Source organism: Sinocyclocheilus rhinocerous, unplaced genomic scaffold (assembly GCF_001515625.1).
Source record: "Sinocyclocheilus rhinocerous isolate Xijiao unplaced genomic scaffold, SAMN03320098_v1.1 scaffold867, whole genome shotgun sequence".
Taxonomy (NCBI): Eukaryota; Metazoa; Chordata; class Actinopteri; order Cypriniformes; family Cyprinidae; genus Sinocyclocheilus; species Sinocyclocheilus rhinocerous.
Window position 1 is genome coordinate 299,177 of NW_015649279.1, and position 17,047 is coordinate 316,223.

Consider the following 17,047-nt stretch of genomic DNA (forward strand, 5'->3'; position numbering starts at 1 on the left):
ACTCACTCACTCACTCACTCACTCACACACACACACACTAGCACACACACTCACTCACTCACTCACACGCACACACTAACAGACACACACTCACTCACTCACTCACACGCACTCACTCACTCACTCACACGCACACACATACACACACACACTAACACACACACTCACTCACAGATACACACTCACTCACTCACACGCACGCACACACTAACAGACACACTCACTCACACGCACACACATACACACAACACTCACACGCACATACTAACACTCACACATACACACACTCACACACACTAACACACACACACACTCACTCACTCACACACCCACACACACACACACACACACACTCTAGAACAGGGATGGGCAACTTTGACAGTGACGAGGTCCAGAATTTTTTCTCATTTATACCAAGGGGCCAGATTACTAATCCACGTCTACACACCTTTTACATCGTCTTACTAAATTTCCTTTTTATTGAAGGAAATCAAATTATAATTAATGTAATTTGTTTTTAAATATATTATTAACTAGAAAACTTGTGCAGTTATGCTAATTCAGAAGGAAAACTTTGTTGTCAGTTGACAGCAATATTACCCCAACAAGCCAATGTAAACATCTCAATTGCATTGTCTGTAAATTTGCAACAAACAAATGTACAGAGGTCTTTTTATTAGTGGCCTTCAGAACATTCTCAAAATAACCTAAGAGGACAGTAAAAAAGGGCTTATTCAAAAAATATTTACTCCAAATGGTACCATAGTATAACCGGGTATCTGCAGGATTTTAAAAATCAAATCTTTAAAGACCTAGACTTCACATTTCAGTCTTTAAACAGTTTTTAAAAAAAGGAATGAGTCAAAAGTATCAATTATTATATTAATTTAAACAATTATTATCAATCATTATATTAAATTACATATATCTTAGTGTCTTAATTGTTTAGATTTTTATAATGCATTATCTTCTTGTCGATCCACTTGTTCACATTTAAAAATATGTAGCAAAAATAGCAAAAGGGCTTATTGAAAAAGCTAATTCGTTCTCTGCCAGCAGGAGGCGCTTTCAGAGCGGCAGAAATATAGCGGTTTCCCCGGCAATGACTGTACACAAAGCAGCGCAGCGCTCAAGTTAATTCAGTGAAATCACAGCCTTTTAAAGTTTAATCGACATATTAAAGGGGTCATATGATGCTGCTAAAAAGAACATTATTTCATAGCAATTCTTGTCTTTCCGTCCCCAAATTTAAGACCATTTAGAATTTAGACTTTTTGTACCATTAAGAGTTTTCATGACCTTAAACCTAACCTAACCCTTGTCTGGAAGTGAGTGAGTGTTTATTGGCCACATTTGGTCCTTATTTCGTTTTGCCCCGTTAAAGCCTGACATATTTTAACTGAAACGGTTTATTTAACCTTTAGACAAAATATTTAGGTTTTATCTTAAGCTATCTACTTTATCCTTACTATCTATAAAATAGTTTTAAGACTATGTTTTATGTTGAGTATCGTTTGCTCCATCAGGCTTTTATGGCTCATATAGTCTGATACAGTGAGGAGGAGATTGAGTGTGAAACAGGTTTAACAGCAAAGATTGATCATGTTAACAACCTAGAGATATCAAACATGATACATCAGGCTTTATAGGGTTAAATTACTATATATATATACTGTATATATAATTTATGTATGCATTTATTTTTTACTCTATTTAATTTTTGGAGCTTGACAGTTTTGTGTTATTCAGCACAGAGATCTAAAACATAATGCTTAGTGTGGTTTTGTTTCCCTTTAAATGATTTCAAGATAAATGTAAAAAATATAGATGATTTAAATGTGAAAAGTGCTGCAGTTAAGCCTAAGCTGTAATTGAAAGTGCTGCTGTGATGGAGAAGCGCTGAGAGGAATGACATCATGAAGCGCGTCTCTTCCTGTCTGCGGAGGAAGTGCTGTGTGAGGTCACTGCACCCCCTGATGGACACAGCACTGCAGCAGATAAACACAGACTCACGTGACCTCTGACCTCTCAAATCTCTCTGGCTGCGTTCACTGGGGAATACTGTATGTGGCCGGTCACATGATCACATCTGATCAGATATCGAAGATGTTGATGTCTCTTCTGCTTCGGTTATCATTGCAAATGAAAGATCAAGTCATTGTGGGATACAGTACGTGTAATGCAGCAGATCAATACAGAAAATACACATCTGTGTCCCTGCAGCACAACCCTTATGACTGGTTTTGTGCTCCAGGGTCACATATAGTGTTCAAAGTACACATACTTTATACTGCAGGACTAATGTTAGTATGCAGCCAGAGGAGCTTCACAGAAAGCTTCAGTGCACTGAAAAATCATAATGAGCTGAAAACTTGATTTAAAATGATCTTTTCTCCATATGAGGTCGTTATGAAACAATGTATGAACACCTGAGCTGATGTTCAGTCACGCGCTTCAACAGAATCAGTCAAATCTGAGATGTGTTTCCATGTTTAAGTGTTGTGCTGATGTTCACGTTCTCAGTCAGCTGGTCTTCTGCTTCACTGCATGAATTCAGAAGCGCTGAGATGCTGAAGAAATGAAATCAAACCAGTTAAACGTGTGTGTTTGTTCAAGTGTTTAACACTCGGAGCTAAAGCCGCAACACTGATGATGATTTGAGGTGTTTAACCGAGCGGTTTGTCGTTATTCCAGCATGACGTCTCGTTAACGGAGAGCGTTTGTGTGTCTCAGGTCGTCGTATAAGGACTGTAACACTCTTCACCTGCCGATGGAGCGCTTCTCTCCCGTCAGACGCTTCTCAGACGGAGCCGCCACCATCCAAGCGTTCAAGATGCAGCTGGAGAACAACAGCCTGATCCGACAGCTCAAACAGGTACGGACACCAGAGCCTCGTCAGGTGACGCGTTTGACCATACATCATGATAAAATTCCCCACGGTTCATATTACCATTTCATATTTTAATTACCATTAAAATCGAATTCCATTACCACGATTTGAACAATAAATAAATAAATACTATCCAACATGAAGCAGAGTTTAAATAACAGTCACAGAGTAGTTTAGTTTTGTGTGAAAACATGGTGGAAAACTGAGGTTTTTAAAGAGGGCTAAAGGAATTATACAAATGAATATATGAATGAATTATTTATATTAATCTAACTCTGAAGGTTATGACTGTCTTCAGAAAAGATTCGATGGCATTTTTTCATCTTCGCTTCATGTAATACCTAATAAAGTAGTGTTTTACGGTGTTGCACGGAGATTACGGGAAACAGCTGTAATTCTGCTGCTCCATCAGCGCCACCTGCTGTCAGAGAGTGGATTTACATTGTCTGTGTGCAGCTTCTGTCTGGACTAAAAACAGACCGGATTTGTGTGCCCTGCTGTAGATTTTGACCGGTTGATGAAAAACAAGCTTATGTTACGATGTTCAATAGGGAGCAGGGGCGTCACGCACTCATTATTTTTGAGGGGGCACGAGTGAAGGAGGGCGGTGGCTCGTCATGCTTGTCATGTGACACACAGCAGCCACGATCGCACTGTATAACTGATATAGGCTTATGTTTTATTTACTTTTTTTTTTTTTTTTTTGAAATATGGCGATCTATAATGGGTGATGGGCAAAGTAGCCTAATAGTTTAATCTATTAGCCTAACTATGCATAAAAATGATTAATGCATATAAACAAACAGACAGTGCATTTCTACATTTATTTACCTATTTGCCACATAACTTATGTTTAATCCCCTCTTTAAATCCATAATGGAGCGCTCAGCACTTAAGCGCCGCGCCACCTGTTTGCTATAGCAGTGACGGGTCGCGAGGCAAACGCATTCGGCACATGGCGGTGGCAGCTGTTGATTAACTTGAACTTTAACTTACATTATCAAAGAACATTTTCACTGATTTCAGTCTGTAGAGTTATAGGGCCCTATTTTAACGTCCTAAGCACATGGTCTAAAGCGCACGGCGCAGGTGCACTTAGAGCGTGTCCAAATCCACTTTTGCTAGTTTAACGACGGGAAAAATGGTCGGCGTGCCTGGCGCGTGGTCTAAAAGGTTTGTCCATATTCTCTTAATGAGTAATGAGTGTGTTTTGGGCATAACGTGCAATAAACCAATCAGAGTCTCATCTCCCATTCCCTGTAAGAGCCAGTTGCGCTCGTGCCATGGCGGATTTGCCATTTACATGGCGGAATTTGCAAGCGCAAAGACGGAACGCTCTCAGAGATGAAACGGAGCTGCTTGTGCGCGAGCAAGTAGGTAGCCTAATTCTGATACATGCAATGACTACCCATTATGACATGTAGGCATTTTTATGTTTATGTAGCCTACAAAATAATAATCTTTTACATTGCAATCCTTTAATTTTTAATATTTGGCTTGTTTGTGTGCTGCTGTGCGTCCCTGTGTGTAATAAGCAGAGTGTACGTGCGCTGTGGACCCGCCTATACGGGCTGAAACTAGCAAAAAACATTTGCATCGCGCCTGGCGCCGGATGTATGATAGCACTCTCAGAAACTCCCATTATAATCACTGAAACTGTTTACAGTGTGAAATGAATATCTCACTTTAGTACTTACATTCGTACATCTGCACTTTGTTGTTTCTGATGAGAGAATTCGCTAGAGAATTCAGTCAGAGAGCGCGCGTGATGAACAAAACAGTGGCGTTTCAGCCATGACTCATCTAAACGCCTCTGATTGGCCATTGCATTTATAAGCTTAACAGAATCATGTCTTAATTGGTTAAAATGCGCAGCACTGTAAAAACACGTGACCAGCCAGCGAACGCAGATTTGAATTTAGCAGTTGGTTATGTGCAGCACTGAACGTTTTAATCGCACTGGTGTGATTGTATCAAATATAAAAGTATTATTCTGATATTTTTTGTCTTTTTGAAGCTGCATTCAAAATCCACTTGGCTCAAAAATTTGAGGGGGCGTTTGACGTCTCTGTGATTGTGTGTGTGCGTGAGAGTGTGTGTGCTTGATTGTGTGTGTGTGTGTGCGTGTGAGTGTGTGTGTGCTTGATTGTGTGTGTGCTTGATTGTGTGTGTGTGTGTGTGTGCGTGATTGTGTGTGTGCGTGAGAGTGTGTGTGCATGTGTGTCAGTGTGTGTTCATGTGTCTCAGTGTGTGTGCGTGTGAGAGTGTGTGTGTGATTGTGTGTGTGCGTGTGTGTCAGTGTGTGTGCATGAGTGTGTGATTGTGTGTGTGTGTGTGACCAAATGTCCCCACAAGGATATTAAAACCTGAAATTTTTGACATTGTGAGGACCGGCCTGCGGTCCCCACGAGGGAAAAAAATTATTAAAAATAGTAAATGATGTTTATCTGAAAGTGTAAGAATGCAAACAGGTTTTCTGTAAGGGGTAGGTTTAGGGTTAGTGGATAGAAAATACCGTTTGGTCAGTATAAAAGTAATAGAAGTCTATGGAAAGTCCCCACAATTCACAGAAACAAAGTGTGTGTGTGTGTGTGTGTGTGTGTGCAGGAGTGTGAGCAGCTTCAGAAGATGTACGCGGCTCCGCAGGACGAGCGTCTGAGGGAGCACACACAGCAACAGCATGTCCTCTACCAGCAAGAACAGCAGATCCTACACCAGCAAATACAGGTCCGGCTCGCTCACGGTTTAATACTGCGACTTACAATTCACTTCTCTGTTTCCATTTCCATTTTTCAGTTTTAGTCATTTTGTTGTATACTTTTGCCATTTTGTTGATTTTTTTTATTTTCTTTTGTCTATATAGTGTTTTTTTTTTTTTCAGCTTTAGTTATTTTAGTACATGAAGTGTAATAACTAAATGAAATTAAAAAATGTTTTGGTAACTAGCTGAAACAAGTTTAATTTTTTTAAATATTTTACTTTATTTCAGTTCATTTTATTTCAAGTAACAGAAATGGGTTTTTATGGTTTTAGTTTACTATAATAACCCTGATCTGACACACATTCATTGAATGCAAAGTAGGGCATGTGGTTCTGTTGTTTTTGAATAGATAAAAATAACTACACGCACTAAACACATGAAAAAGGACATTACTTAATGAATCGCTTTTCTAAATAAGGACGTGACCGAAGGCAGGTTTTGTCACACGGAACTCACTTGAAAGTAATTGAAATGATTCAAATCTTGAATAAAAGCCATGGGCAATTTAATAACAAACATACATTTTTCTAATAATGCAGAGCTTTAAAATATTTCATTAGACTGTAAATATATTGTTTAAAATCCTGATCCAGTGAATCATGAACGACTGTTAAAGATTGATTGGTTATAAAGAGCAGAAACCCTGAAGGACCATCAGCTCTTATATCTGTTTTAATTAAGTTTTAATTGTAATTATTTTAGTTACTTAGGGTTAGGAAACTCCTAGTATTGAAATCAAGACCATCATTACAGCAGAAGAGCCAGAGGGGCACATTACCTATGAATACTGTGATGGACAATAGAGACTGGAGTTGACCAGTTAACCCTTTAGAACCTGCAGCTAAAATAGGAAGTTTTTACATGTTTTATCCTTTTGACTGTAAAATTCTAAAACTATATGATATCTTCAAGTGCAAGGTGTCTTTTTTTTTTTTTCAGAAAACAATTAGCTTTCAGTTAATTGCAGTTATTGACCATTATTGTGCGCTGAGAGTTTGTAAATAGAATTTAAATAGATTAACATTTTATGAATTTGAATACGTTTTACTGTTTTTTTATTTTTTAAAAATCAGAAAACACATGAATGTAAGAATCTAACAATTCTACTTGAAAACTGGACTATATTACATATGTACAAGTCTTTTTGTGACACTGGGTTTCAGTTTTCACTCAGGTTTTTTTTTAATGATTTTTTTGGACTTCAGACTCTCTGACCTGTTGCTTTCTGTAATTCTCTATTCAAATTCTTCCTTTTCACGCTTCCCGAAAGCTGCTGAGCGGTTTGCTGAGGGAAATCAGGACATTACCGTAAAGTTATCTGCTGTCAGGAGCATTTTGAATTATTTCTATGGCGCGAACGATTGAAGAGTTACAGTTAAATGAATGCAACTTGGTTTGATGCGATGATGATGAAACAGCTGGTTTAATAGGGTTAAATAAATACACACACACACACACACACACACTCCTGACTGTGACTATGAAGGGATGTGACCATGTTGACTTCCTGTTTGCAGGCCCTGTCTTTGGGACATGGAGAAAACCAGCCCAGCAGTCACCTTACATACCAGCTACAGAGGTGAACACACACACTCACTCACTCACTCACTCACACACACTCACTCACTCTCACACACTCTCACATGCACATTCTCACACACTCACTCTTACACACTCTCGCACACACACTCACACTCTTGCAGACAGTCTCACACACTCACACTCTCGCGCACACACACACACACACACACACTCTCACACTCACTCTCGTACACACTCACTCTCACACTCTTGCACACACTCACTCTCACATACTCTCACATGCACATTCTCACACACACACACTCAAACTCTTGCAGACAGTCTCACACTCACACTCTTGCACACTCTCTCACACACACACACACACTCACTCACACACTCACATGCACATTCTCACACACTCACACTCACACTCTTGCAGACAGTCTCACACTCTTGCACTCACTCACACTCTCGCACACACAGTCACACTCGCACTCTTGCACACACTCACTCACTCTCGCACTCACACTCACACTCTCGCACACACACACTCGCAGTCACACTCACACTCTCTCTCACACACTCTCACATGCACACTCTTACACACTCACACTCTTGCACACTCACACTTTTGCACACACTCTCACACACTCACTCTCACACTCACACTCTTGCACTCACTCACACACTCACTCTCACACTCGCACACACACTCGCAGTCACACTCACTCTTGCACACACTCACTCTCGCACTCACACTCTTGCACTCACTCTCACACTCTCGCACACACACTCGCACAGTCACACTCTTACACACACACACACACACACACAAACTCACACACTCACTCTCACACACTCACATGCACGTTCTCACACTCTCGCACACACACTCACACTCTTGCACACACTCACGTTCACACACTCTTGCATGCACACTCTCGCACGCACACTCTCTCACACACACACACACTCTTGCACACACTCACACTCTTGCACACATTCACTCTCGCACGCACACTCACTCTTGCACTCACTCTCACACTCACACACACTCACTCACTGACAGACACACACACTCACTTTTACACACACACTCACTCATTGACACACACTCACACTCTCACACACACTCACAGATGGACAGATGCTGATCGCTGTGCTTCTTTCTCTCTCAGGTTGCGTATTCAGCCCTCCAGTCCTCCTCCTACGCATCCCAACAACCACCTCTTCAGGCCAGCCAATCAGAGTCCTCCGGGGAGTCAGGGGATGATGCAGGCACACGGTCAGTGTCTGTCAGCGGGAGCTGTCGTGTGATTGACATGCAGTAGCTCGTGACGCTGACGTGTTAAACTCCTCCCACAGGTGGGCCGTCTGCGGTTCAGTTTCAGCATGGCTCCGCCCTCTACCAGTCTCCCAGTGCCAGCCCGCCCCCCACCAGCCTCCCCCGCATGGCGCTGCCCAATCAACAGCCTCCGCCAGGCTCCGCCCGCACGCTCGCGCTGCAGCAGGTGACCATTCAGGTGCAGGAGGTGGAGCTGGGGGGCGGAGCCCAGCGGCAGGGCTTCCTAGCCACGCCCTCTCACAGAGTTCTGGGGAAGCAGCTGAGCGCCGATAACGCAGAAACTCACAGGTGACGCGAGTGCCGCGGAAACGCTTCATGATTGCTCTGTTCGTTTTGTTTTGTTTTGTTTTGTGCTTTTATTTTTGGTTTTTAAAAAAGAATCAAATGGTTTTATTGTTTACTTAATTTTGAATCAGTGCTGTTTATGTTCGATTAAATGCAGTTCAGCATATTTAGTGCTTGTAGATGTTTTAAATGCATCTGTTGTGGAAATGATTTGTGTAAATATTGCGAGATTCTCCCAGACGACGGTGTATCAGTCCAGACGATTGAGCGCCGGACGCTGAGGTACTTTGAGACGTGCTGATGTCCAGTGCTAGCAGTAGATGAGCGTCCTGTGTCGCGTTCACTGGAGATCTGAACTCCAGCGGATCTGAGACGGGACGATGAGGAGTAGATGCTCAGTGCTGTTAGCAGATGAACGCAGTGATTCACAACACTGAACGCTTCACCTGGAACAGTGTTGAGAACCGCTGGATCACTGATTAATGCAGTTTTCATATCAGTATTATGTGTTTTAAAGTCAACGTGAAATCAGAATTCAGTGTAAAAAAAATCTGAAATTTACAGTAAAAAGCATCAGCTGTATTTAATGGAACTTTACCATCCAGTAGCAATGATTTAAGTTTACAGATTGATTTTAAAATTACAATAAAAGACTTTCAGTGAAATAGTGTTAAAATGCCAAATTACTAAATTCAGGGGTTTTTTTACATTTACAATACACTGGCAATAAAAAAACGAAGTGTCTATTTATGCTAAGTGCAAAAGTGCATGTATATAAAGGTGCATCAGTAATATGAGAAAACAAGTGCTTCAACAGACAGCGTACTGTATTCACCCTCTTTTTACACCATTTTCTGAATTAACAACACAGCAGTGCAGCATCTAATTGATTGGAAAGGCTAACAAAAACTATATTATCTCACACCTCCTGACATAAAAATTTGGATGCACAGCTTCTGCATTTGATTGTGCATCTTAAAAAAAAATTAACTAATATTTGAAATTAGAATTTGAGAGTCCTGTATTACACACATCAGCGTTTCATGTTGACTTTAGAACACTCAGTACGTTTACATGGACAACAATATTCCGATTTTAACACGATTAAGAATCTACCATGTAAACAGAGATTTTTGATTACCTTAATCCGGCTAAAGTCATACTCGGAAGAAAACACAAATCGAATTAAGACATGTGGAGTATTCCTATTTTAGTCGCATTATGGAAGTGCAGTATAACATGTACACACCTTAATCACATTATTACCGTCGTTTAGGAGTTTTCGCCGCATTTTGGATACACACACAGCAGTGCTCAACCGTTTGACGGCAAACAAAAGAGCATGGCTTTAACAACACCGTCATCTGTTTGCACAGCATGACAAATAATTAACTGCACTTGAAGCTTTCGTAAAAGTAAATATGAAACACCCAAAACTGTATATGGCACCATAACGAAAACGAAGTGTATGTTGATACGTGAAATTCTGGAGGGGACGTCGGATGGGGGCGTAATGACGTGTGCCATTAATCGATCTATGCACTATAATGTAAAACGGGAACATGAAAGGAATATTCTAAAAGCAACTCATGTAAACACCATAATCATAATAGTGTTTTATTTAGAATAAGCTAAATAATTAGATTACTGATGTCCATGTAAACATACCCAGTGTTAGAGGGGTGGAGTCAGATCAGACTAGACTCCTCCCACATAATGATAGTAGGGGGTGTGGTTATGCTAATTAGAGCCTGTGGTCTCAGTGGTGCTCGTGTGTTTGTGTTGCAGTCGCAGCTTGAGTCGCTTCCACACTGCTATGTACGAGCAGTTTACCTCGCACATGTTCGGCGAGGGCGTGAGCGGCATCATCGGCACGTATAACCCCTACCTGCAGGGGCCGTCTCTGAAGGTGCCGGGACTGGAGGGCTATCAGGGCTATCCGTCTGCGCTGCAGCAGGCTCTGCTCTCTCCCACGCCGCTGGAGTATCGTCCGGCTCAGCAACACGTCACGCCGACCCTGCAGGGCCTGCTCTCGCCGCGCCACTCACTCACGGGACACGCCGACCTCCGCCTGCCTCCGCAGGACCTCGCCGCGCTGCTCAAACGCCAGAGCCTCCGCTCGGCTCCGCCCCCTGGTGCCATGGCCCCGCCCACCACTGCCGTGGCCCCGCCCACCAACCCACAGGACTACGGGGAGATGCTGATGCTGCAGCAACTCGGCCAAGTGGCTGAGAGCTTAGACCCCGCCCCTCCTCAGGCCCCGCCCCATCAGCACTACCATCACCTGCTCCAGATCAGAACCCCACCCGAATGCCCCGCCCCTCACTCGGAGAGCATGGAGGAGGACGAGATGCCGGCCTATCACGAGGGCCTGCTGGCCAAAGCCGCCGCCCCCTGCACTGAGGGACATGAGATGCTGGCTCCGCCCCTTGGCTCCTCCCCCACCCACAGACACGCCTACTTACGCAGCAGCACGGCGGCCAGAGGTACACACTACACTTACACACTTACAGTTCAAGTCAAGTCGAGCTCTAAGCCCCGTTCACACCAAGAACGATAACTATAAAGATAACGATATTAGCGTCCACACCAGCGGAAGATATCGTCTTGTTTATTCAAAGCGCACGCTCGTCTGCCGCTTTAAATTCTCCAGCTCTTTACAGCAGGATGGATTCTGATTGGCTGTCAATGTTTGTATCGTTCATCAGCTGGAAAAAATCGTTCTGAAAGTGATTCCAACGATATCGTTTCTCTGTGCTTTTATCGTTATAGCTGTGGTGTGGACTCTGCTATTCTTTAATTCTGAGAATGATTTTTAGAACTATATCTTTATCGTTATCTTTATAGTTATCGCCCTCAGTGTGAACGGGCCTTTATTGTCATTCTGCTTCATGTGTGGACAGATCGTGGAAGGAAGTGTTGTGTCTCGCAGGACCCCGGTGCTACATACTAGATAAACATATATGAACATACAACAATAGAAGAATAAGAAAAACAACAGTTAACCATCTTGACTATATTGATTTGTAGTGCAATGCACAGGTAAACATATATTATCATATTGAGTCTTTGTAGCAGGGAGTGTTTATAACGGGTGTCTAGTGTACATACAGAGAAAAGAGTGTTTACTCTCACTGACGATCAAAAAAAATCACAATAAAGAGTAAGTCACATGATGAGCCGTCACACAGAGAATTAGTCTGAAAACTATACATTACAGTATTTTACTCTAAAATGACATGATATCCCATTAGATTTAACCTATTAACATGTTTTTACCATAGCATTTTTGCAGTCTTTTACCATTGTAATGATTTTTACAGTGTGGACTCTCTGTAGTGTAATACATGTTCCTTACAGAGAGTCTTCATAGTCGTTCATCAGAATGTAATAATGCCTACGTCACCTACTGTAGGCCACTAACACGGTGTTAAACAGTGGTCAAACAGCTGTTTAATCATTGTAAAAGCAGTTCTAAGAGCTAGTTAGTGTAACTGGGACAAAGCCTCCTCAGAAGTGTGTGCAGATCTGAAGCTCTGAACGTCTCGTTCCATTAAGGCTGGCAAAATGTTTGAAATGTTTGCACTTAATAATATTTAAATTATATTTAAATTCTAAAGATGTCAAAGGGAAACAGGTACTGTATTTTCTCCCAAGCCCACAAGAGGGCGCCGTGAGAAAATATAAACCAAATCAAGCACAGCATTTTTTATTGAATACAATGACATGACTTTGTTTAAAGTGCTTCACATTTCAAACAAACATTCATAAATCAAATATAATTTCCTAAATTTGCACACAAAGAATTTGAGGCGATACAGTTTACTCTCAGTCTCAGTTCCTTACAGTACTGTACTGCCATGATTGAATGGAAGCTTGCTTTCGACCGGGAATTTAAAAAATAATTGCAACATTTTATCTCAAAATTCTGACTTTCTTTTTTCGCAGTTGCGAGTTTATATCATAGTTCTGAATTTCTGTCTCTTAATTCTATCTTTTTTTATTCAGAATTATGGGAAAAGTCAGATTTGTGAAATTAAAAGTTGTAATTGCCATTGTTTATTTTTTTTATCCCTTTATATACAATATTGTCAAACCATTATTCACAAGACAAGCAATAACAGGGGAAAAAACTCTATAACAAAGTACATATTATATTTAAAAAACATAAATATGCATTTTTTTATTTACAGGCATTACGTCGTATGTGTATATACTTATGTTTTTTGATTATTTAAATCTGCATGCACAACAAATATAACTGGGATTGTGTAAAAACTTCCCTGAAGAAATGTTGGAATAAAAAAAGATTTTTAAAAAATGTTCTAAAGGAAGTCACTTCTGATCAAAAATACAATAATAGCTGCTGAAAATGCAGCTTTGCATCACAGAAATAAATTACATTTTACAATATATTCACATAGAAAACAGTTATAAATTGTAATAATATTTCACAATATTACTGTTTTTACCGTATTTTTGATCAAATAAATCCAGCTTTTGTGAGCAGAAGAGACTTCTTTCAAAAACATTTTTAAAAATCGTAATTATTCCCAACGTTTGACTGGATGTGTATCTCATATGATAATGAAGTGTTTAATTATCATGAACATAATATTGCACTACAAACAAAATGAAATCAGTGTTTGTTTTGTGTGTCAGAGGCGTGTGCTGATGCTGCAGAGTGTCGGGTGATGGAGGGAGATCATAACGGCTACGGCTCACGCGCCGCGCAGGGAGACGCTTTCAGACCGCGAGCATCATTACAGAGACACCACACCATCCAGACCTGCGACGATGCTTACGTGAGTTGCCGACCTCTCGACCTCTTGTTTTTGTAGGATCAGGTGGAGCCCATGTCTGGAATGAGCTTATTGGCTGGGAAGGCGCTAAGCTCCGCCCGCATGTCGGACATCCTCAGCCAATCGTCTCTGACAGGAAGCCAGCAGCTGCAGCAGAGGGAGGGGTCAGGTGTGTAAACGCACTACACACACACACACGTGTTCTCTCTCTCACTGACGGTGTTGTGTGTGTGTGTGTGTGTGTGTGTGTTTAGCGTGTGACGTGGAGGCAGACGTTCACCCCGCCGCGTGCTACCCTTCCTCCTGCACCAGTGACATGCTGCTAAGCTACAAAACCCCGGATCTGCAGTACAGCGTGGAGCAGGCCGGGGTCTAATGAACACAGGTACAGTGCACCAACACTTCATTATTTATTATATTAACAAATCAGGATTCAATGACTATCGTTGTTTGGTAACATTTAATTTTAAGGTGTCTTTGTTACACAGGTTACATGTACTTACTATTATAAAAACATTTAATTATGCATAATTACATGCAAAGTTACCCTAAGACAAACCCTAACCACACAGTAAGTACATGTAGTTAATTAATATGACTCAGTAACGACACTGTTGTCTTTAGAATCAGAACTGAAGCATAGTTGAGTTTCCGTCACTGATGGGTTTATTACTGTGACACTGCTTTGAATCAATCTGCATCATATAAAGCACGATAGGAATGAAGATAAAACGTGAGATGTTCACACAACTCAGGCAAAACCTTTCACTCCCATTGGCTTCTAATTTTCATTTTTCTGATATTAACTAAGTTTTTTACCAGTTTTTCACATACACCGATGCACAACACAAATGATGAACTACAAATGCCAAACACATTTCCATGGATGTATTGGATGGTTTTTCATCTTCAGAAGTGGAGCTGTGTGAAAAACATCATCCGTGTACGTCTGAGCCGATAATGTATTTAAGGTGTAAACATGCCTGTTTATTGTGATTATAATAAGCATATTTTACTATGATTATGAGTTAATCACATCAGTTTGCGGTATTGTGTTAATATATTGCCTAAATCTCATTATAATCGCATTATGAGGGTGCATGCAAACATAGTGTGTATTTTGAAAAGGGTCACATACTTATGCACTATTCTGTGCTGTTTTGTAGTATTAATAATGTGATAGTGCTTTCACAGTGAAAATTCCAAAAAGAAAAAGCGCACTTCAAATACCTAAATGATGCACTTAAAGGGTTAGTTCACCCAAAAATGTAAATTCTGAATTTACATTTTTGGGTGAACTAACGCTGTAACTGAAAATGGAATGATGGACACTTAATGACATGCTGGAGGGGGCGGGGCTATCAGACTTGACTTAACATCAGCTTATGTAACTGATACTCCGTCTGTAACTTTAACACACGTGTTTGTTTGTGTGTTTTTCTCTCGCAGGGGTGTATTTGCTGTATAAAGCTCATATCCGTCTGCTGTGTTGTGCTGTCATGCCAAATCCTCATCGTCTGTCTGTTGGGGTGTCGTGGGTGTGGCCTGCACGCAGGGGGCAGAGCTCCTGGCTTCCTCTTCCGCTGGGAGCGTCTCCAATTGGCTGCAGCCCAGTAATCATCCGAAACCCCTCCTACCGTTGCCATAGCGGTGCTGTCGCGCACTCCGATGTACAAGGCAAACACAGAGTCTTACGTAAACACACACACACACACACACGAAGAGACGTCTTTACCAAACACCACAAACCCAAAGTATTTCACGTGAAGCCTGCGCCGCGGCGGATCATTCCGGTCACGATCGACCTCTTCCGCCGGGACAGTCGACTCTCACTCGCTCTCCACTTTCTTCACTTCTGTTTTTATTTTTAACGCATTTTTATGGCTAATGTTCTGTAGGAATAATGCTCATTATTGTTCTTGTTTTCTGTAAAAGACGTTTTATGGTTATGACATTATTAAAAGAATGACGATTATTATTAAAACCGCTCTGTGTTGCAAGAGAACAGCCGCGTTTGTTTCCTCACGGTGATTTTTGCACTTTCAGTTTTTGTGACTTTCCTTTCGGTTTCGCTCTTCCTCCCTGTTTCTCGTTCTCCTCCTTCATTCCGTCCGTCCGTCTGACGACAGGTGCATTGTGGGTAGTTTCTCAGATCCTTCTCATGGGCCATCTTCTTTTCTGTTTCAGAGCTTTATCGGTTATTTTTGTGGATGTTGTTAGGAAAGCTTTTGTATATTGTTGATTTTGCGGTTTTATTTCTGTTCTGATGTCATGTCGGATGGACGCTTCGTTTCACATCTCGCTCTGAGTTTAAAGCCCAAACGCGCCCAAATTGGACGATTTTTCAGTCTGACCAATCCAATAACTGTCATGTGATCGTCTGAGAGACGGGTGCGAGTCTGTGATGAAGAGCACCATCATCTGTTTGTGTCACGCTCCTCCCTCTTGTCCTTTATAGAGCTTTGTCATTTTCTTTTGTTTTGTTTATTTTTGGCTTTATGTTTTTGGAAAAATACTAAAGTGCAACAACAATGGTTAAAAAAGATTCCAAACAAACTGAGAGAAATAATAAATATATATATAAATAAAGAAATGACTATGACAGAGGTGTGTGTGTGTGTGTGTTCCTTCAGCGGCAGTACCGCGGTATGGCATGGTAATACTGTGCTACACAACCAGAAAACACCTTCACCGTGTTCGTTTATGAAGCACTTCTGCTAATGTAACTCACAGGACTGCAGCTGCTTTATTAGTTTTATAATTGATGAATTTTCAACACTCTTATTTTCCTGTATTTTGCTGCTTTGGAACAATCTGTACTGTATAAAGCGCTATAGAAATAAGCAAATGTTAGCACTGAGGTACCTGCATGTGTTTCAGGCCAGAGCCAGCTAACAAAAATAAGTTGTGAAAGTGTTATTTCTGAGTTCTCTGAACATTCAAAACATCCAGGTTTTTTTTAAACGTTTAGTTTGGTTGAGTGAACTTTAAGGGAACATTCCATTCTACTAATTTGCAAACATTTTGAATGTTGTCTGAAAGTTCTGAAACAATTTGTAACATTTAAAGAAAGTGTTACATGAAAGTATTTGAAGGTGTGCTTGTTACAGTGTAATTATACATTTTAGCAGAGTTGGGGAAAGTTACTTTTAAAAGTAATGCATTACAATATTGCGTAACTTTTTTATGGAAAGTAATGCATTACGTCACTTTAGCGTTACTTTTTCTCATCTGGGCTGGGCTTGCTTGTTTTTAATATGAAAAAGGTTCTATTAATGGCAAATATAAAAGCCCTTTCATTCCTTCAGGTTCATTCCCAAGGAAATGTAAATTCACGCTCAAACAAGCCTTTCTGGATATTCTGGATAGGAAGAACGTTCATTAGTCTTCAGCAACAACAAAATGAAACGCAAATCTTATGTTTATTTTGTTTATTTTAG

General features: G+C 40.9%; 1 protein-coding gene across 1 annotated transcript in view; it reads left to right on the plus strand.

Annotated features, from left to right (window-relative positions):
* Positions 1 to 16,209, plus strand: part of LOC107710505 (serine/threonine-protein kinase SIK3 homolog) — a 44,271-nt gene extending 28,062 nt beyond the window's left edge. The window contains exons 14-23 of the mRNA XM_016515289.1: positions 2,734 to 2,875; positions 5,498 to 5,617; positions 7,169 to 7,230; positions 8,354 to 8,460; positions 8,541 to 8,808; positions 10,594 to 11,291; positions 13,468 to 13,610; positions 13,647 to 13,776; positions 13,862 to 13,992; positions 15,057 to 16,209. Coding sequence (XP_016370775.1) covers positions 2,734 to 2,875; positions 5,498 to 5,617; positions 7,169 to 7,230; positions 8,354 to 8,460; positions 8,541 to 8,808; positions 10,594 to 11,291; positions 13,468 to 13,610; positions 13,647 to 13,776; positions 13,862 to 13,983 — 1,792 coding nt within the window. The 3' untranslated portion in view covers positions 13,984 to 13,992; positions 15,057 to 16,209. The remainder of the gene's footprint in view (positions 1 to 2,733; positions 2,876 to 5,497; positions 5,618 to 7,168; positions 7,231 to 8,353; positions 8,461 to 8,540; positions 8,809 to 10,593; positions 11,292 to 13,467; positions 13,611 to 13,646; positions 13,777 to 13,861; positions 13,993 to 15,056) is intronic.
* Positions 16,210 to 17,047: the final 838 nt, after the last annotated feature.